This window comes from Cyrtonyx montezumae, unplaced genomic scaffold (assembly GCF_038088225.1).
Source record: "Cyrtonyx montezumae isolate F1298 unplaced genomic scaffold, pur_monq_1.0 scaffold_5, whole genome shotgun sequence".
NCBI classification, from domain to species: domain Eukaryota; kingdom Metazoa; phylum Chordata; class Aves; order Galliformes; family Odontophoridae; genus Cyrtonyx; species Cyrtonyx montezumae.
Genome location: NW_027072056.1, coordinates 14,374,415 through 14,393,486, shown reverse-complemented (window position 1 = coordinate 14,393,486; position 19,072 = coordinate 14,374,415). Strand labels below are relative to the sequence as shown.

Genomic DNA, 19,072 nt, shown 5'->3' with positions numbered 1-19,072 from the left:
AGCGGTGAAAATGCCGCGACTGCGGGGTTATTCGCCGTCCTTCGTTCTGTCGCCGCGTCCCGTTCCAGCTCCTTGGAGCGTTCATTCCCCCTTCGTGCAGGTACCCACAGGGGCAGCTCCGCGAGGCCCCCGGGCGCTACGGTCGCCATGGAGACGGGGTCGCGGTGAGCGCGGCAGCACGGCGGGTGGTGGGGTACACCGGGCCGGTACTGCTGCTGGGCTGAGACCCGGAGGGGCTGTAACAGTAAGGCACAGCCCAGCGCAGAGGTCGGAGCGAGGCCTGGCAGGGCGCGTGGGCAGCGCTGCTCCACCGGCGGAGCACCCGAAGAGCTGGGGGTTATGCCGGGGCTGCGGGGCCTTCTCCCCACAGCCGTCTCTAAGCGTTTTAATCTGCATTTGAGGACCGCACAGCGCGCTTTTGTGAAAAAAAAAATAGGTTTCTGGAGTGAAATCTGTTGTCTTGCCACCGGCTGGGCTTGGGGAGCTTGGCCCTGGATCTTGGTCCAGGAGGAGAATGAAGTTCAGCCGTGCTATGAGGGTTTGAAGTGAAAGCACTCAAAGCACTGTCAGTGTGTATTAGCAGAGATTTCCCATAGAGAAAAATGATGAGAGAGTGGGAGCGGAGAAAGGATGAAGTACTGTGAATTCATCAGATTGCTCTGTTGTCTCAGTAAGAGGTAGAAAGTAAAGCAATGGGCATGACCCTATCCAGTTTGTAGTATCAAATGTGAGTTTCTCTGGCTGAACAAAGAATACAGTCCCCACTCTGAGGAGCACAACTGCCTGCACACAGCAGTGCAGATGCCACGGCTGGTCAACAAACGCTCCCTAAACCTTTTCTTCTAACAGGAGGGGTAAGCAGAGCTTTGTAAGCTGACAGCTATTCTGCTTGCTCAAGAGACATTTTCTGGTAAAAGGGAAGATACCTCTGTTTCATGGCCCAGCTGCTGCCTCAGCAGCAATCTCTTTTTGCCACTAAATTTGCAAAGCTGAGCTGAAGGACATGCGGCATTCTCAGCTTTGAATTTTCTCACTGGAATTCATCAGTATGTCCTTACATAACTGAGAGGAATGCTGCAACAAACTGCTGCCCGTGAAGCCCTTTGAGTTTACAGGCAGCAGGATGAAAGAGGTACACATCCAGGAATCTCACACTGCAGAGGGAGTTGCAATCCCCGAAGGAACAGCAGGCCACACCTCTTCTACAGTTGTTTTAAAAAGTATTTCTTGATCTGTTTTTCTTTCCCTTTAGATCAGCAGGGAAAGAATGTCAGCCTAAGCTCTTGGGGGGAAGCTGAATCCCTCACATACCTCTTTTTTATTAATAGAACTTAGTGAAGGAGTTCAGCAAAGCACTGTCATTAAGGTCAATGCCAATGGCTGAATCAAGAGGGTCTGCAGGCATCATATCAGTGCTAAAATCCAGTGAGAGGCCTCAGCGTTTGTTGTGTTCCTGAGTGCCCCAGACAGTTTCCTTCTCACTTCCAAGCCAGCATAAGCCAGGCAGAGTGTGCTGCTTTGGCACTGGCATCTGCTGAACAAGTTCATGGCTATAACAGGAGATATATAGGAGGAGCAAACCAGTAGGCTTTAGAGAAACATTCCAGCTGTGAGTTGTCTTAACAGATATTAATATCTTGAGTTAATTCTCTCCTAGACAGAAGTTGTTCATGAAACAGAGAAAAAGCTATTGCATCCTCCTTTGTTTCCAAATGAGTCACTTTTTCCTATAAGAGTGGCAAGCGTTATTTTTTCTTTTGAAGAATGCTGTCATCATCATCTGTCAGAGCTCTCTCACAACAATTTTTTCCCCCCCCCCACCATATTTTTAGCATTAGGTCTCTGCATGTATTGGATTATTCTCATGCTATTTAAACTCAGAATGTACATTGTGGATTTCTTAAAAAGATTTTAAAAGAAAACTTTATTAGTGCCTCTTAGCTAGAAATGTACATGCAACTTCCTGCAAAAGTACTTAGAAGAGCTTGCATCTCCATTCTGTCATTAATTCTGAATTTGCAAAGAAAGAACTGATACTTGCAGTTTGTTACACAGATTATGAGTGATTTACATGGTATGCTTGCAGATTGGACTGTAATATTCTGCAGACCTAGAATGTGTTTATGCAAGGGTTTAACAGATGGCACAAATGCAGCTGTAGGTAGAGCAGCCAAACAAGGCCACCTCACCCAACCTGTGCATTTCTTCAGCCTGCCCTCTCAAATCTACTGCAGGAGGCACCAGAACTTACTTACTTTGTTTTGTGAAAGCTAAACATTCCCTCTGTCCCTGAGTGCAGCCATTAGCAAAGCATGGCTCCTCTTATAAACAATGTATGAAAAGCTATAAACAAAGCTAGAGAAGTATATAGAGGGCTGCAAATAAGGCTATTTCAGGTCTACCTTTAGTTTAAACGACTGTTACTAACACCATGCTGTCTTTCTCATGGGCACTTTGTCTTTGTACCTCTTAGGAAGAACACAGACACTAAAGAAATGGAGAAATTCACTCGGCTGGAAGCTCTGCTGTTTACCTCTGTGCTGGAGAATTGCATTGATCAGCTTGCAATTCTTGGATACATCATGCCAATTTCACACAAGGGCAAGATAGACATCAGCCACGTATGTGCCTCTGTCCTCACTCTTTAAGAAAATACTTCTCATTTTCATTCTTGTCTTTTATGTCTTCTGTTAGCATTCTTCAAATATCCACTCAGGTATTTTTTCTGCAGAGTGCTCCATGACCCTTCAGGGAAGAAGCAATAAAAGTGCATGGATGATCAGTTTTAATATCCATACTGCAGCAGCACTGAGAAGCATTTGGCAAGACTGTGCATAGGACCCTACTGACCTAAGATGAGGTTTCAAGGCTATAGTTTTAAAACCTCAGAGGTTAGATGACAAGTAAAAGCAGGGAAAAATAAACCGTACATGTCTAAGGTCTTAGATAAATGCACAGCCACTTCAAAAGTACTAAAGAACAGAACTTTGCAAGTACCCAAAATTAGGGTAATTCTGTTACTCTAAGTGCACACTGAAGCTCCTCTAGTCCCCACTGACAATGAAGTAAAGATTTTGTGCTAGTAACTGGTCAGTATTCATGTCCATTAATAATTAGTTAATTTCTAATAGGCACCATGTCTAATTGGTTTTGAGGAGAAGCATAAAGTACCCAGAAGCCCTATGCTCAGGCAGAGGTTTATTGTTGTGGTACGTATGGTAGCTGTTAAAGAGTAAGTGGTAGACACAAGAAATAATTGTCTTGGGGGATAAACTGTTTCAAGTTCTGTTCTCTTATATTTAAGTGATATAGCAGGCTGCTTTCAAGTTAAACAAAAAGAGTTTTAAATTTGCTTAAGAGGAACTCAAAAAGATGGAAAAAAAAAAGCGTGACCCAGATGGAAATAAAGCCTGGGATCTAAGTTTTCAGATCTGATTCACTCTTCACTGCCTAATGTATCAATTAAGAATGCAAGAGGAAAGTAAATCAATAAATCAGCAGCAGAAGATGCTTGACAGTGAATTTAGTGTGTGAACAATGCTTAGGTTGTGCAATAGAGGGCACTCCTCTCCTTACAAGAGCATGGTGAGCCAGTCTCACCTGTTTCCCGAGGATGCTTCTTCCTCACAGATGCTGGTGTGAAAGTTCTGCTGTGCCAGCAGCAGGAACACTCAGGAAGAGCAGATCTTGAGAACAGTAGGAGTTGTTCTCCTTCACACAAACTAAGGTTGATAGACCTCTTCTCCATGGAGAAAACACCCTCATTTTTCTCTTCAAGCAGAGAGGCTCATTTTTACAAAGTAATTTCCTAAGACACAGTTTTCCCATAGAGTACAATCCTCAGTAGCATTCTTACAGATGCAAATACAAATCAAAGAGGAAACAGTTTACAAACAAGAACCTGACTTGGGGGAAGCTACCTGCTAACTCCAGCACCCTGGAATTCTCTATTTGTCACTGATCTCAGTTTACAGTTATCTGTTGTCACTGTGTTTGTACAAACCTGTACCTTTCGTGCTATTTGAGCTCTGTCAGTCCAACAGATCTGTGACTTTTTCATAGGATTGACATTTCATTTATTGAGATATCCAAGTGCTGGCATTTTTTAGAGGCTTAGTCACAGTGTTGCCTGTTCCTAAATCAGGGACTCTTGTAAACTACTTCATGCAGTGCATTCCCCAGAGGAAGGCAGCCTTTCTATTTGCTATATTTGGGACAAAAGACTAGCAAAAGATAAACAGCCAGGGACTGCATGGATGGCACCACATGTAATTTACAGACTCCTTGCTCTTCTGTAGTTCCTTGGCAATTATTAGTACTTTATTCTCTACTGTTTACACATAATCCAGTTATAGCCTGTCTTGAGCTTTCCCAGACATTATAAACACCTATTAGAGCATCCATAAAATCTACATGATATTAAAACTATTTGTTTGCCTAGAATAGTTATTTTAGAAGTACAGCCTTCACCATCAAACTATTTAAATCTCCTTCCCCTCCCCCCATTTAACCACATAATTTTTATGGGTCTCAGTATACTTTACATGAGATTAATTCAATGTAAATATAACTGTCCAAAAATTAATCATGGAGTCACCTAGACTCCTTCTGTAGTCAGTGGTGAGTCAGGCAGTCCAGGGGCAGTTCCTCCCCTCCCAAGCTGTATGCTGCATTCAGGAGGATCAGCCTTTCACAGTGCCCTGCACACCATCCCCACTGACCACATTAGGACCTCAGAACACGAATGGAGCCTTTCTCCATCAAGACTTCCTTAGAATTACTGCTAGCATACACTGTTCCCACTCTGACCTCTTGTTTTCACTCTGTCCTTCATGCTGCGTTGGCACAAATGTTTGTGTGGTTGTACAGTGATTTGGACTGCTAAAAATATATACTTTTTTTTTTCCTGGAAAATGTTTCATCTCAGTGAGTTCTTTTTTCCATCTCACAAGCAGCCAGGGTGGGGAGTAGGCAGCTAAGGACTTGGATGAGGCTGGAAGCCTATGCATTAGCTGGCTCTGGTGGTACTGTTATTAAGAACTTAGTGCCAGGCTAAGATCAGCTCTTGTTGTAATAATAAGAAAAGTAAGCAAAGTCCTTGGTGATAAGCAGGGCTAAGACAAGCTACGATGGTAAAAAGGCTGAGGAGAAACAGACTAACAAGCTTCCTGTACATAAAAGCTGCTGCAAAGAATGAAGGTAGGATTTTTTTCTGTGTCTACAGAGACTGGGACAAAAAGTCAGGGGCTCAGCTGCAGAAGTTTGAGAAAAAGCTTCTGTATAAGAACAACATGCTGGTACTGACTGAAGGGTGTGCAGTCTCCGTGGCTGGAGGTCTTTAAGAAGGTATGAGACAGGAGTCTGAATCATCACCTCTTGGGGCAGGTGAAATGAGCTCCCAAGGTCTTTTCTAGTCCTGTCACATTCAGCCTTTTGATCCCATCAACTATAATTAAAGCCTAAAATGCATGCTCAAAGGTAATCAAGATGAATGTTGCTGCTACTCAGTTCTTTGCAGAATCATCAACTGGTCTTAGTATAGGTGGATTCCTGTTTATTATCAATTCTCCTTCCTTCCATACAAATTTGCAGAAGGGCTTTTTCTATTCTTCAACATCCAAGCAGGTTTCTCTTACTCTGTTTTAGACCAACAGCCAGAAAATGAAAGAAATCATAAACACCCAGAATGAGCTGGAGATTAAGTATCAAGAGCTTCTGTCTGCGAGGCAAGGGAGGGGGGAAACTGTTACCTCCAAGTCTCTGAAAAGCACTGAACACAAGCAGCAGTTGGGGAATTCTGAGGAACCAGAAAGAGCCCATCATTTCTCCAAAAGGGCCATGAAACGCAGTGCTCTGTCTGCAGATAGTCTCAGAAAAATTCATACTGACAGGTGAGCGAAGCACAAGTGTGATGCCTGTGTGGGATGCTCAGAGGTGTAAAATTCTCAGTGTCTCTGCAAAAAACAAAAAACAAACAAACAAACAAAAAAACAGGCCTCGCACTCTCACTGTCTGTGTTCCCCAGTCATGGTCTGGAATGACTATTTCTGAAGAGAGCAGTGGGGTCTGATCTCAGAGACTACTTAGTTCTGACTCCTGCTTGCCTCTGGATGCCATGTACTGACAATGAGTTTACTTTGTACGTGGCTGTGAAACATTACCCAGTTGATAATGGTTGCTTGAGTAGAATTCATCCCAGGATACAGTCAGTGCTGAAGTACTGGTGCCAGGAGTCAGGTTCCCTGGCAGATACGAAAGCACAAAGCTGGGTCTGAGAATTGTCTTATGAACTCAAGTTATTCTGTAGGGCACACAGAGCCTCTATGGCAGCTAGAACCATTCTCCTTTATAGAACAGTCAGCATATGTAAAAAACAAAACCAAAAGAGTTCATTTTTGCTCTAAACCAAGTACCTCAATTTGCAGAAATACCAGCAGCCTTTGATTTAAAAGACAGACTGGGGAGCTGAGCATTCCATATGCATTTTTCTACATCCTGGCTTCTGTCCACTAATGTCTTAACAAAGAGCTTCAAGAAAATCCTGGCACAAATGAGGAAAATATAGCTAAAACATAAGTACCACATGCACCATGAAATTCAACAACTTGGGCAAGCCCATGCCTTTGTTAGGATTGTATTAGGGCTGTACCAGGATGTTTTGGCACCAGATAGCCCTCCATAGACACGTCTGCATCCCCAGCTCTCATCTCCCAAGATCCACCTGGCTGCCATTACTCCTACAGCCTTTTTCCTGATGCAGGAGCTGGCACAACCTGGGTACACTTGCACTTCTTTGCTTTTTTTTCCTGGAGTAACATCCAGACCACAATTTGAAGTTATAAACTTGGACTGCTTCTGCATACAGACTTCTCTAGAGCTGGAAGCAGCAAGTGCTGCGGGAGAAGCATGCTTGGGTTTGCTAAGTCATAAGAACAGAGATGGGATCTTACTTTTTTTTTTTTTTTAATTAAAGGCAGTAATTGATACACTGTACACTGTGGTATCAGTGTACAGCTATAAATGACTGTTGTGTTAATTTTCTCCCTGGCAGGCAGTATGTGAGTGATGTAATTACAGCCACTATGAAGAAGATGGAGGAATCAGGAACATTTGATAGCCTAATGGAAGCTAATGGGAGAGAGAAGGCAAAGAAAAGCAACTTTAACGATGTCCTCATCAGGTCAGAATTGCGTTCTGTACTTTTCAGATTAATGGCTTGGAGCCAAAGCTCATTTCCCTCAGTATATGATAGAAAAGAAAAGCAAAAACAAACCCTTAACCAAAACATGGAGAGGATTCTTTTCGGCTTGAATTACCCTGTCTACTTCACAAATTGCATTTGCCCTTGAGAGAGAAATAACTGACTGTACTGATACTCATCTGACCTGGGAATTGCCTGAGCTTGGACCACAGTGGATACCAGTGTCTGCATTAATGCAAATGCTGCTCCACATCACTTAACACATAATGTGATGTAGGAGTTTTCTGACCTTCAACTCATGTCCCCAGAGGAAGCCAGAGAAGCAACCCCTGTTGAAACCAGGGTCAGCAACATACAGACTTTAGGTTAAACAATGCCCAGGAGGATCTGCTTTGACCCAAATGCTAATGAGATCCCTTTTCCAACGAGGGGCTAACACAGATGGTGGCAGAGGCAATTGTCTTTCGTATATGAAGCCCACCTCTTCCAGCATCCAAAACCAAGGGATTTATTGTTTCTCCAAGGAGGGGTCAGAAAGCAAAAATGAAAGTGGCAGTTGCTTGTGGAATCATTATTCAACACTGGAGTTAGAAAGAGGCAAATAAATTACAATCAGAAGGAAATAATCATTTTTATTCCATTCTATCAGCCCTGTCTAACTGCTGTGCTATCTTTTCTCCTGTACATTCTTTTCATTGAGTGAACTTGACCTGTATTTAAATATACCACATACTTGTCTGGTTTTGTGTCAATATACCAGCCTGAAAGCAGTCTGCAATAGGGCTGGAACTCCTCATCAGGAGCTTCTGTAGTAGTTACCCAGCTAAGTACTCCAAAAATGAAATGCATGTTTGACTGAAAAGTGGGGATAGGGTACAAAGCCTCAGGCAGCAATTCTTATTGGCTTCAGATCAAACGATAAGCATTAAAGCTTGGAAAAGCCCTCAAAGTGAAGTAGGATAACGAGACCTACAGCATTATTGCATCATTTTTGTTTTAAAGTGGTAAACACCCCTGGAGATTTTGGCCTCGTTCTCCCAGTTTTTGGTTCACTTTCCCTTTCTTCCCATCCTCCCCACTCAACCCATGAGCCTCTTCTTTCAGGATTTACTTACCAAGTTACTAGCTTTGGTGAGGAATCTCTGTGACCTGAAGATGTGCTGCCTCACTGAGGCTCGGAAAGAAGAGATGAATGCCTTTTCTACTCCTCAGACAGTGGAAGCAGCTGCAAGCTTTTACCCTGCACTGAAGTAGGGCAAGCTTTTCACTTCTTTTAGTTCAGCTGTAACAAACATGCTGAGTGTGAGCAGGTTAACTGGGGCAGTGTTCAGCTTGGTGCAGCAATGTATAAAGAGACAGAAATTTTCCTATCTAGGTATCCAGCTCTCTTTTTTTTTTTTTATATACATATTCAAGTGACTGTATTCTCCCATTTTCCTTCAGGGAGGATGAAGGAAAGAAGGAGATAAAGTCACTTCAGAAACAGCTGCAAGATGTCAAGAAAGAAACTGAAATAGAACTTCAGGTGAGATTACTTAACACTGGGCATCATGCCAGGGGGAAGTGTGTCAGCAAGCTTGCTCCTGCTGCCCAGGAGCTAGCACTCAGCTGCAAGGATATAGCATATGTAGCAATCCATCTTTTAGAAATACAGGAGCGGAAGAACTGCAATACAGATTTCTATTCTGAAAAGAGTTATTCATGAATTTAAGAATGCTGTTTGATGGCATTCAAGTGGCAATTCAAAGTGCTTATAATTGTGAAAGGCTGTGACCAAGTCCAAACACTTCAGAAACACTGCTGTGCAAGAACACTGCAAAGCACGGACATGAGCTACATCTGCAGGCAGGAAGTGACTAGCTGCAGGCAGCAGGATCTAAGGTTCTGTCACACTTAATGATGCAGACATGACACCTGGCACAGAAGAAAGAGTGACAGTGAGGAAGTAAGAAATAAAGTGTCAGAAGCGGGATAAGGACAGGTCACTTTGATGCTTCCCAGATAGCTCAGACTCCATGGGCGTACATGCTTAAGAGCAAAAGCACACAGTTCTGTGAAGAAAGATGCAAGCATAACTTGGCTCTGCACAGTCAAGGTCAGAGCCATACAAGGCTTGAGAAAGAACAAGAATTTGGTGCTTGGTTCACTATGAAGAGGAAAGTGAGGGCACCTGAGGAAAGACATCTCATCACTAGGAATCTTGTCCTTGGACAAAAGAGTGGCCAAAAAGCCAATATACATTTGGCTGCACAGAGGAGTTTCAAGCTGCTGACGTGCTGTTGAAGTACAGTTTATAGAAGAAGAAGGTTTTATGTTGGCAGCCTGGATGCATATGTAGTGGAAAGTTTAATTGTAAATAACAAGAGGGTTCTGAAAACAGGAAGGGTCTACTGACACTGGAAATATGTACAGCTATCTATGTGCACCAGAAGCCCACAGGAGATATTAAAAGAGAAGGCAGAGAAGAAAGCAGGAATGTACAAGTTGAGAAAACTAACTTACATCGGCCCTCATCCAGCAGAGATCTTGGAAATGAGTAACGGACACTGGGAAGTGTAGCAGGATGAGAAGAACACTAGAAATAAACTGTGGACATAACAGAAAGGAGACAGAAAAGGAGTTGTTGAAGGAAGTGGAAAGATAGCAAGCTAAGAGGAATACCAAGAAAGAACAGTTGTGGAAACTGAAAGAGGAATGAGGGAATAAGTGCTCTTTTTTTTGGTGTGTTATTTTCCTCCCTGCAGATTTGAGCATGTCTTGGCACTGTGCAGTCAGCTTTGGTGTTTGTCCTGCCTTGCACCTCTCCTAATTCTAGAAGTTGTACGAATGTGTGCAGCTCCCACGCTGAGAGTGTGCTCTTCTTTTTGTTCCTTTAGTACCTTCTGCTAATTTGATTCTTTCTTTTGCCTCATCAAATGGGACCTGCACTCATCAGGGATTTTGGTTTTACATTTCCAGCTTGAAAGTCTTTTTCTGGGCTTCCTTATGGCTTCAGCTTTGATAACAAATCAAAGACGAGACTACTTTCAAGTACTGCTTTCCTCCTGTGCCAAAAATAATGGTGTCTCACTCTGTCTCCCAAGGGAGAATAATTTCTATTTGCTTCATATGGGATTTTCCCATAGGCAGTTTTACAGACACTTGCACACTTTGTCACCTTGCCAACTAATTAGGAGCAGGAATACAGCTTGCTGATTTTGGAGTATTTTGAACAATAATAATACACAGGCCTGTAGACAAAAGCCTACATGGTTGTCTCCAGCCCAGTGGCTGAGAACACAAAACCAAGCAAATCTCATCATGGAACCAGTAAAACACGGTCTTTGCTTCACACATGTTGCTTGTGTGTATTTTCAGCCTTGTTAGTTATTAATGAGATGCTAATTAAAGATGTATTAGCTGGCTCAGCTCATTTTTCTTTCTGATAGAACACAAATCCAATGCTAAATGTTCTCACTTATTTTGTTTCCTTTTGGAAAACACTGACATCTCATAAGCTGCTGAGATGAGCAGTCTGCTTGTATACTCACACCTCCATACAAGAACATCTGTGTCATTTGGCTGTAGGAATTGTTTGCTGCTACAGTGTTTTATTTTGTAACATGCAGAAAAACATTCAGGTGTATTGGAGCAGTGATGACATTCCGCACAGACTTTGAAAAATGTTGATACTGGATAAGATAATGTTTAGCAGAAAAGCTTAGGAGATGTTACCTTTTAAATTCTTCCACTACTGTTAGCTCTGAAACTTCTTAGGTTTTGAGGTAAACTCACATCCATACGCTGCTCTGTGTTTACACTGGAGAAACATAACAGGCAGCATCAGTGGAAGGCAGGAGGTCTGTGATGCTCCTGGGGCCACGTCAGCCCCCAGAGCAGCTCAGCAGGACCCAGAGCTGCTGCAGTAGAGCCAGACCTGGGAGCACTCAAGGCCATCCAGTCCAACTCCCCTGCAATGAAGAGGGACATTACAAATCCTCATACTGTGAGGCTGAGTGACCTGTCAGCCCTGTTGTCCTTCCAGCTGAAGCATCCCTGGGGGGTGTGCAGCACAGGGCTGTTCTGGCAGCTAGGAGAGATGTGTCTATGGAGCTGCATGCTGTGCTTTCAGGGGCTGCAAGTCCCAGCTGCAGCAGGTGTGTAGATAAAGCGTATCTTCAGGCTTTGCAGGCTGAGGTTTTGCAGCTGCTGGCAGAAAGCTCATCGACACTGGGCACAGATGCAGGGAGGCAGGCAGCAAGGCACGGTGCAGGCTCAGCAGCTGCCTGCACATAGCTCTTTGTTAATCTTGTAGCCAGCTGCATTTTAAGCAACTGCAGAAACACTACTGTAGAAAGAATGGAGAGATCTAGGGGGCACTTGCAAGAGATAAACAAAAGTGGAAATGCAAAATGTGCATACCCTCTCCAGCAAAGTGCTGCTGCTTATGCCACCAAACAACATTTTCTGGGCAGAATCCTATGGTGCCGGATAACAGCAGCAGTCAGGCTGCCGAGCTGGCATTTGTGAGCTGAGAGATCTGAGAAAACAGCTTGTTTGCCTGCTAGCAGAGCAGACCCGCTCCTAACAACTACTTCCTGGGTTTCGACCTTGCTCTCTGCCAGTTTTGTGATAGTTCTGGACACATGATGTATGATTTTGCATTGCTGGTTTGGCAGATTCAAAGCTGAAGTCATCCCAAATAAGCAGCCCAGAGGTTTACTGCGTTAGCTGTGAAAGCACGCTGCGTCCTGGTACGGCCCTTTGCTGTGACAAACCAGAAATGAACAGACATTAACTCTTCTTCCTAGTGCCTGCCCCTGAAGCTTGGGGAACAGCACGGTCCACAGGTGGTTTCCATGGGTTGGGGGCAGCAGCTGTGTTTGCTATGTGCAACCTAACACCGAACACACCCCAGCCCTGCAGCTCCAGGCCCATCAGCAGGGCTGCAGTAGCTGCCCTCACGTCTGCAGCCAACTTTCCCTTCAAGTGAATGCATTTCTGTAAACCACCTGTGGGGTTTTGCATTTTGCTTCCCATCTGCTTTGCGTTGTATAAAGCCCCCAGCCTCCCCACTTCTAATGAAGATGTTTGACAACACCAAATCCAAACCACAAACATACCATGCAGCAAAGAAAGCAGAGCAGATGGGCCCCCTTCCTGGCTGGGGCCTGGGGCTCTGAAATCAAAAGTGTCTTTCCCTCCATTTTATCAAAATAAGAGATAAAAAATGGTGTTTGTGCTCTGCCCCACCTCTCTGAATTCCCTGTAGCCTACATCAAGCCCTTGTTTTCTGAATTGCAGATAGCAGTGCAGCACTGACTTCAGCAGCTGAGCCTCAGGGCCACAAAACATTGGTGTTTTCCATTAGCATCTCCCTGGTTTCTCTGCCAGCCCTGCAATTGAGACACGCTTCTACCACAACACAGCAAAGCAGCCTCAAGACGTTTTGGTCACCTCCCACAACTTTTGATTGGAACACAACCCCTCCCAGTACCCACCAAATTTCACATATGGGAAAATAAAAACCATTCCCGGAAACCTTAATGGGACGTGAACAGGTCAAGTCTGGAGCTGTCTGCAGTCATATGATGATACGGCTGTAAAAAAAAGATCTGATCTTGGAAATCTTCGAAATATTTTGAACGCGTGACTTTGAAAACCACAAAACATCATTGGCCAAGACCCCTAACTGCCAGCAGCCTTATAAATATACTTTTCCTTACTCTGTCCAACAAGGGGTGCAGTGGGAAGGATTTTCCTTTTAACCGTTCCAGACTCTTCTTATAAGGAAACCTTTCCAAATGAGTCAGGCTGCAAAGGCTTTTAAACATAGCAGTACTGAGCTGGCTTCTTCCTGTGGCATTTTTCCATGTTTATGCTGTTAAAGAATGCAAGGGTGCTTCAGAGACAAGATACGTGGGCTTCAAACCACGTACATAGCAGCACTTCGGTATTACATCTTCAGCTGCAAGGTTTGGCTGCTGGACATCAAACCCATCACAGCGTGGCAGGAAAGCAAAGAGAAAGGCTGTAATGGCACAAGTGGGAGCAGAACAGAGAGGCATTACCGTTGCTCTTGCATAACTGCACAGGAGACTTTGATAACCTTTTTAACTCACAGCACAGTTCTTCATTTTACAGGAGGTTCTTCCAAGTTCCAAGCCTAGATTAATGAACTTTTCTCTGTTATTCAAAGAAATAGATTAAAAAGGAGTAAACAAACTCACAGTCCTAAATTGAGCAAATGCACTTTGCCTCCTGAGCACATGCACAGTGCCAGCAAACGGGGCACACTGACCAGGGAGTCTTGTCTGTGGGGCTGCTGCTGGAGACAAAGCTGCTCCAGGAAAGCTCAGGTCCACTGCAAAACAAGGTGTGGGGAGAAGCTGGGAGCTGACAGCCAGCTTTTCTTGGCAATCCTTGCTCTGACTGCATGCTTTTATAACAAAACAGACACCATCTACTTGAAGAGATTTCAGGAAAGAACCACTGAAACATATTAGAGAGTTGAAATTTAGATTTTTTTTCGCTCCTAATATTGTGTTTATAAAGTTGCTGCAGAACTAGGGAAAAACAAAACAAAATAAAACAACAAAGCCCAACAAATCCAAGGAATGGAGTATACTTGAGGAAATAAAACTTCGGCATACATGAGGCTGAGCTATTATCCTCCTGTTACAGGCACTCATTCACTCACACTAATCCAGGGTTTAGCAAAGCCTAACCTCAGTGGCTGAGATTACTGGACTGTCTTCATGCTTCTTTTGCTTATTTTCTTCTCCACTAGAACCGAGATAACGTGATTCTCTACCTCAAAAATGAGCTTCAAGAGATGGAAGCCAAAGCAGCCATGGAGCACCGCTACACGAAGAAAAACACAGACCTCCAGGTGCACCAAACCCAGAAGAAGTGCAGCAATGCTGAGGACAGACTGAACAAGGAAGTGGAGGTAAACCATTCCCCAGAGCCCTTACTGAAAAGCATCTCCAGTGAGCAAAGAAAAAGTCAACTCAGCAGGTTGTGTGCAGGTGAGGACACAGCGCTATGCTGGGAACAGTCCTTGCTCTTAGGGCTCTAGCACTGCCTTGTCTGGTGCCCCACTGGTACATTATGTTATCCTTTTTCTCTTAAACCACAAGCATCCCTGTCCCTTGGAATTACAGCTGAAGCTCTTCAGATAGGAATGGGGTGGACATTGAAACCTTTTTATTGAAAACAACAACCAAAAAAAAAAGAAAAGAAAAAAATCCCAACCAGAGCCACTGTCACAGAGAGGTGGCTGTCCTGCTGTCCTGGCTGCTGTTTCCCTGGAGGAATGCTTGACCAGAGGGTTTAGATGATGGCAGGATGTTGTCTGCTCCTGGAACCACATCATGCAGATGCCATACTTTCTGCATCAGGTCGCAAACAGGAAACATGAGGAGAACAGCTTTGGTTCCTTTAAGGGTGATTTCAAGTCAAATGGATTTGTTCTAAAAAAAAATAAAAAAAACACATATATATGTGTTTCCTGTTCATTTTAATGCTAAAAGTTTATGCTCCATTTGCACGAGAACTTCCCAGCAACAGGAGAACTGGTAAATGTCACAGCAGGAAGCAGGACTGTGAAGCCATTCCTCTTCCCTTGCATTATGTGAAGTGTGCACATTTCATGCACGGTTATTTGTTGCTGTGAGAAGCAGCCTGAGTCCTCCCTCTGCCCCCTGGTGCCCACACTGCTCTTCATCACTGTCACAGTGACACTGAATGGCACCAGGGAACCCAACCAGCATGCATGTTGTACACATGTATTTGCACCACCGTGGTCTAACATTTTCTGTCTGCATTGATCACAGAATTTGAAGAGGAAAACTGATGAGGAGATCAGAGTGCACATGGAGACTGAAAACTTCCTCAGGCATTACTACAAGGTCTGTGTGACTTTTCCGTTATTGCTTAAACTGGCAACTGATAAACATCACATTGATTAGTTTCTAAAGAAAACCAATTACTGCTCTGCCAGACTCACCAGGTTCCTGATGGCTGCTGGTTGGATTACTGCTTCCCCTCAAGCCCTAATTAACCCAGCTGTCCCATATTTGTGATTTGTTTGGATACACTGCCTGAAAATTACTGCTCATATGACAACTGGTATTGTTTGTTCTTTCCCTCAGACAGCTGTATGGAACTAATAGGGATTGTTTAAACCATCTCTGGCAGTAGCTGGGACTTCCAGCGACTCAGCGACGAGTGCTCTTGCACAAAGTTAGGGCGTCCATTTCGCACACCCAAGTGTTGCATAGTGGGAACATTAAGAAAGGAAGGTCAGAAACTGCCAGCCCAATTAGGCCTTTTCTTAATCTGAGGGTGAAGTGGGCTTGGATAATTGGAAACTCGTGGTTACTGTACCTGACTCGAGCAGCAAACAGCCATGCCTGTCCCTGTGCTGTTGATCCAAAGGTTCAGAGCTTTCCTATGATCAACAGCAGTGCTCAGTACAGTGAGCATCTCGTAAACTGTATGAGCAGAGGACAACAGCAGGGCACCCAGTGTCACTGCCTGCTTGGAAATTAAGAAAACTGAATTCTTAACGCTGCATCTTCAGAGCAGTAAAACTGTGATCTCTATATCCCAGAACCACAGTTTGATCAGTGTTTCAGAGTGAGGAGACTTCCTGAGTACAAACCCCTCTGCACTCAGTCAGCTCCTGGTGGCTTTGCAGTGGCCCATGGAGAAGATAACTGTGCCCTCCATCTCTCCTGTGCATCCAGCTGTGATGCTGTCACAGGATGGACACTTCTCTTTGGATTATTTTTCCATACAAGCAGTCATGGCTGTTGCTATAGTGAAGTTAGTCATGAATGGGAGGAAGTCATCAGTGTGGTGGTTTCAGAAACACCTGCCATCCTATTGATGAGTGAGACAAAGCCAAGATCACAACCTGAGAAAGCATGAACTGCTCTCCCTTGGGACCTTATTCCTGGTGCACTAAATTCAATCCAGGAAGTGGGCAGAGAGTCATGTGCAGGTTAAAAGCTCTCTCACTGTGAAATTCTGCCCCCTAAACTCCTCATCCTGTGCACAAACACATTCTGGTTGTCATTTACTTCCCCGTGTTTGTGAACAAATGTAATCCTCAGTGCAACACCATTCTTCGTGCAGCTCTGAAAGCCCAACCCAAACCTTTCCCCCATTGCTTTTGTACCCTGCTAAGCCCCACTCTATCCATTACAGAAGGTGGAAGAGAAGCTGGAATACTGGGCAGACAAGTACGAAAATGACACAGATGCTAAGGATGAAGAACTCAATGCCCTAAAAGCATCAAAGGCAAAGAACCTGGAAACGCTGCAGAGATTCGCCAGCGAGGTAAGACAGCAGCAGCAGCTCAGTGCTCAGCCATGCAAAACTGCATGCTGCCTTTTTCCTGCTGTCATTCAGAAAAGGCACAAAGGCAATGGGGAAAGAACAGCAGTCTTGAGGTAGTGGATGGGACTTCTGGGGGAGTTCTGGGGAGGCACAGCATCACCTGTGACATCAAGGATGGATGATTTTCAAACACTAGCACATAACTGGAAAACTATTAACTGTAGGACTCTGACTGCAGATACATAGGCAGAGCAGAGCAGACAGCACAGAGCAGTGTGTCCAGAGAAAGGGGGGCTAGAAGAAATTCACTTGTAGGCATTCCTTACTGTCACTGGTCAGAGAAGCTGAGTCTGAGTTAGATGTTCCCCTGCTTGGGGGCTCCATTTTCACTCTGAATGCTGTCATCTCAGTGTCCCAAGTGTTTTCACTCATAGCTGCTACTTATCCTGGGGGAACACGGGACCTTCCTACCAACATCTGTTGCCCAAGACCCCCTCAGACAGCTATTTTACAGCACAGGATCAGAAGGTTAATTAGACACAGGCCATGAACGGTTTCACTTTGGCAGCAGCTCTCAGTGCCTTAGGACTGGTGGTGGTAATGAGCAACATTTGCCATCTGGATTCAGGGAAGATCAAATAAAGGAGGAGGGGGAGGAAGGTCTGTGTTTACCCATTACCTGTGGGCTGCTGCGGGGCTCCTGGTGCTCCCCGGACGTGTTGGTCATGTGGCTGCTGAACTCCTGTCCACTTTGCAGTGCTGGACATTTGAGGAAACCATCATCGCTGACCGGGCACAGAAAGAGGCTGAGAGACGAAAACGAGAGCAAGATGCTCTGGAGCTGAAGAGTATCCTGAAGGTAAAGGGGAGCACAGCTGAGGCAGTGCTGCTTCACCAGCAGTCTGGAGTTGGTTATTTGCAGCACAGGCTTTGTTCAAGTAGAAAATGGCCTGAGAAAGTGCTGCTGCGTGGGCCATGGTTCCCTCCTGCAGCTGGGAGAGCACGAGAGGTGCTCCGACCATTCTGCTGTACCTGGGCTCCCCCTCACACCTCTCCCTCCTGCTTCCAGCTGCAGGCCTGGTGGAGAGGTACAATGGTCCGCAGAAACCTCGGCCCCTATCAGAACATCCAGAAGAAGCTCTTAAAGCAGAAGGGCAAAGAGGAAAAACCTGGAGCAAAGAGAAAGACACGCTAAGAAACCTGGCCACAGATGTTCTCCAGGGCTGCTGCTGGGTAAGGCACTGCTGTGTCCAACAGCACAAAATAAACCATGCAATAGAACTCAGGCTATTCTGGGGAACAGGGTTCGTGACACACAGCTTAGGTGAAGCTCCAGTAACTTGAGAAATGGGAACTGTGTTAAAGCAGTGAGAAATGTGGTATCCTTTGTAGCATTTTATACAGCTAACGAGTAATCCTGCTGATGGCCCAGTAACTCACCAGCATGAGGTGCTCTGCCCTGAGAACCTCCTCTGCTATCCCCCAAAGCACAGTCCTGGCTGAAGTGATGGGGTTTGCTCCGGCAGCAATGAGGGGGCAGGAAGCCAGGGCACCCACACCTGGGCTCAGGCAGCGCTCGGCCCGGCGTCAGTGGCAGCTTTAGGTCGAAAACTGCTGACAGTTTGCAGTGTCAACACAAGGACAGTCAAAGCATGCAGGTTTCCATTCCCACAGTGCTGCAGAGTGTCAGAACAGCCCTAAATGCCCTCCTCCAGAGGGAAGCAGCCATGGAAAGAGACAGTTGACTACAGCTGTACCTAGCACCCTAGGGAGAGCAGGCAGCAGGCAGGGTGCAATGTCCTGCTTCATTTAACTGCAAGGGCAGCCCTTTCTCTGACACTGTAGCCTGCCACAAACAGTGCACAAAGCAAAATCAGCCCCGGGGCTGAGCTGGTTGGTTTCTGACACTCATACAGCAAAGAGAGCTCAAACCACACGAACCCAGCTGTGCTTTTTGTGTCCAGCCCCTGCTGGCCCTATCCAAACATCCTCGTGTCCAGACTAACCTGTGCCAAAAGCTCTAAAGTTCAAGTAGGATGACTGAGATCACGAGCAAAGAGCTTTGGCTCAGGACTCTGTCTGAAGGACAGGGGCTGGTGCCTGGCTGCAGGGCTGAGCTGGCTGTCAAAGGAGTGCTGACATTTCAGACAAATCCTAAGCAGAAGAAGGGGTACTACTGCTGAGCACTGCTGGTTAAACCGGAGTGCGTTCCTATTCCTGCTACTTTCAGCTATGGAAAAAGGACAGAATGGAAGGATGGTTTCTCTCTGGTTTACACTAAATTCTAGGCATGCTTCAGTAATGCAATTGAATGACTGAAACCTGCAGCATGACATCAGCTCGTGCCTTTGCTTGCTGAGGACAAAGTATAACGTAATGCATAGACACCAACCTCAGGCTCTGCTGGGCTCCAATTCCTGGTGCCAGGGTAACAGCACTTCTTGGGGTTCGCCAAGGGCTCGCAGTGAACGCAGCAGGAGTTCACCACACTGCAGCAAATCACGGAACAATTCAAGACTTCAATTTCAGCACCTAATGTCTCAA

The 19,072-nt window shown here is 45.1% G+C and overlaps 1 protein-coding gene across 1 annotated transcript; it reads left to right on the top strand.

Moving 5' to 3' along the window:
- Positions 1-147: 147 nt before the first annotated feature.
- Positions 148-17,867, top strand: IQCG (IQ motif containing G). The gene is made up of 10 exons (XM_065747780.1): positions 148-164; positions 2,474-2,621; positions 5,647-5,891; positions 7,052-7,180; positions 8,645-8,726; positions 13,971-14,132; positions 15,019-15,093; positions 16,397-16,528; positions 17,286-17,387; positions 17,598-17,867. The coding sequence occupies exons 1-10, from the start codon at positions 148-150 to the stop codon at positions 17,721-17,723; spliced, it is 1,218 nt and encodes a 405-aa protein (XP_065603852.1). The 3' UTR covers positions 17,724-17,867.
- The last annotated feature ends 1,205 nt before the right edge of the window (positions 17,868-19,072 follow it).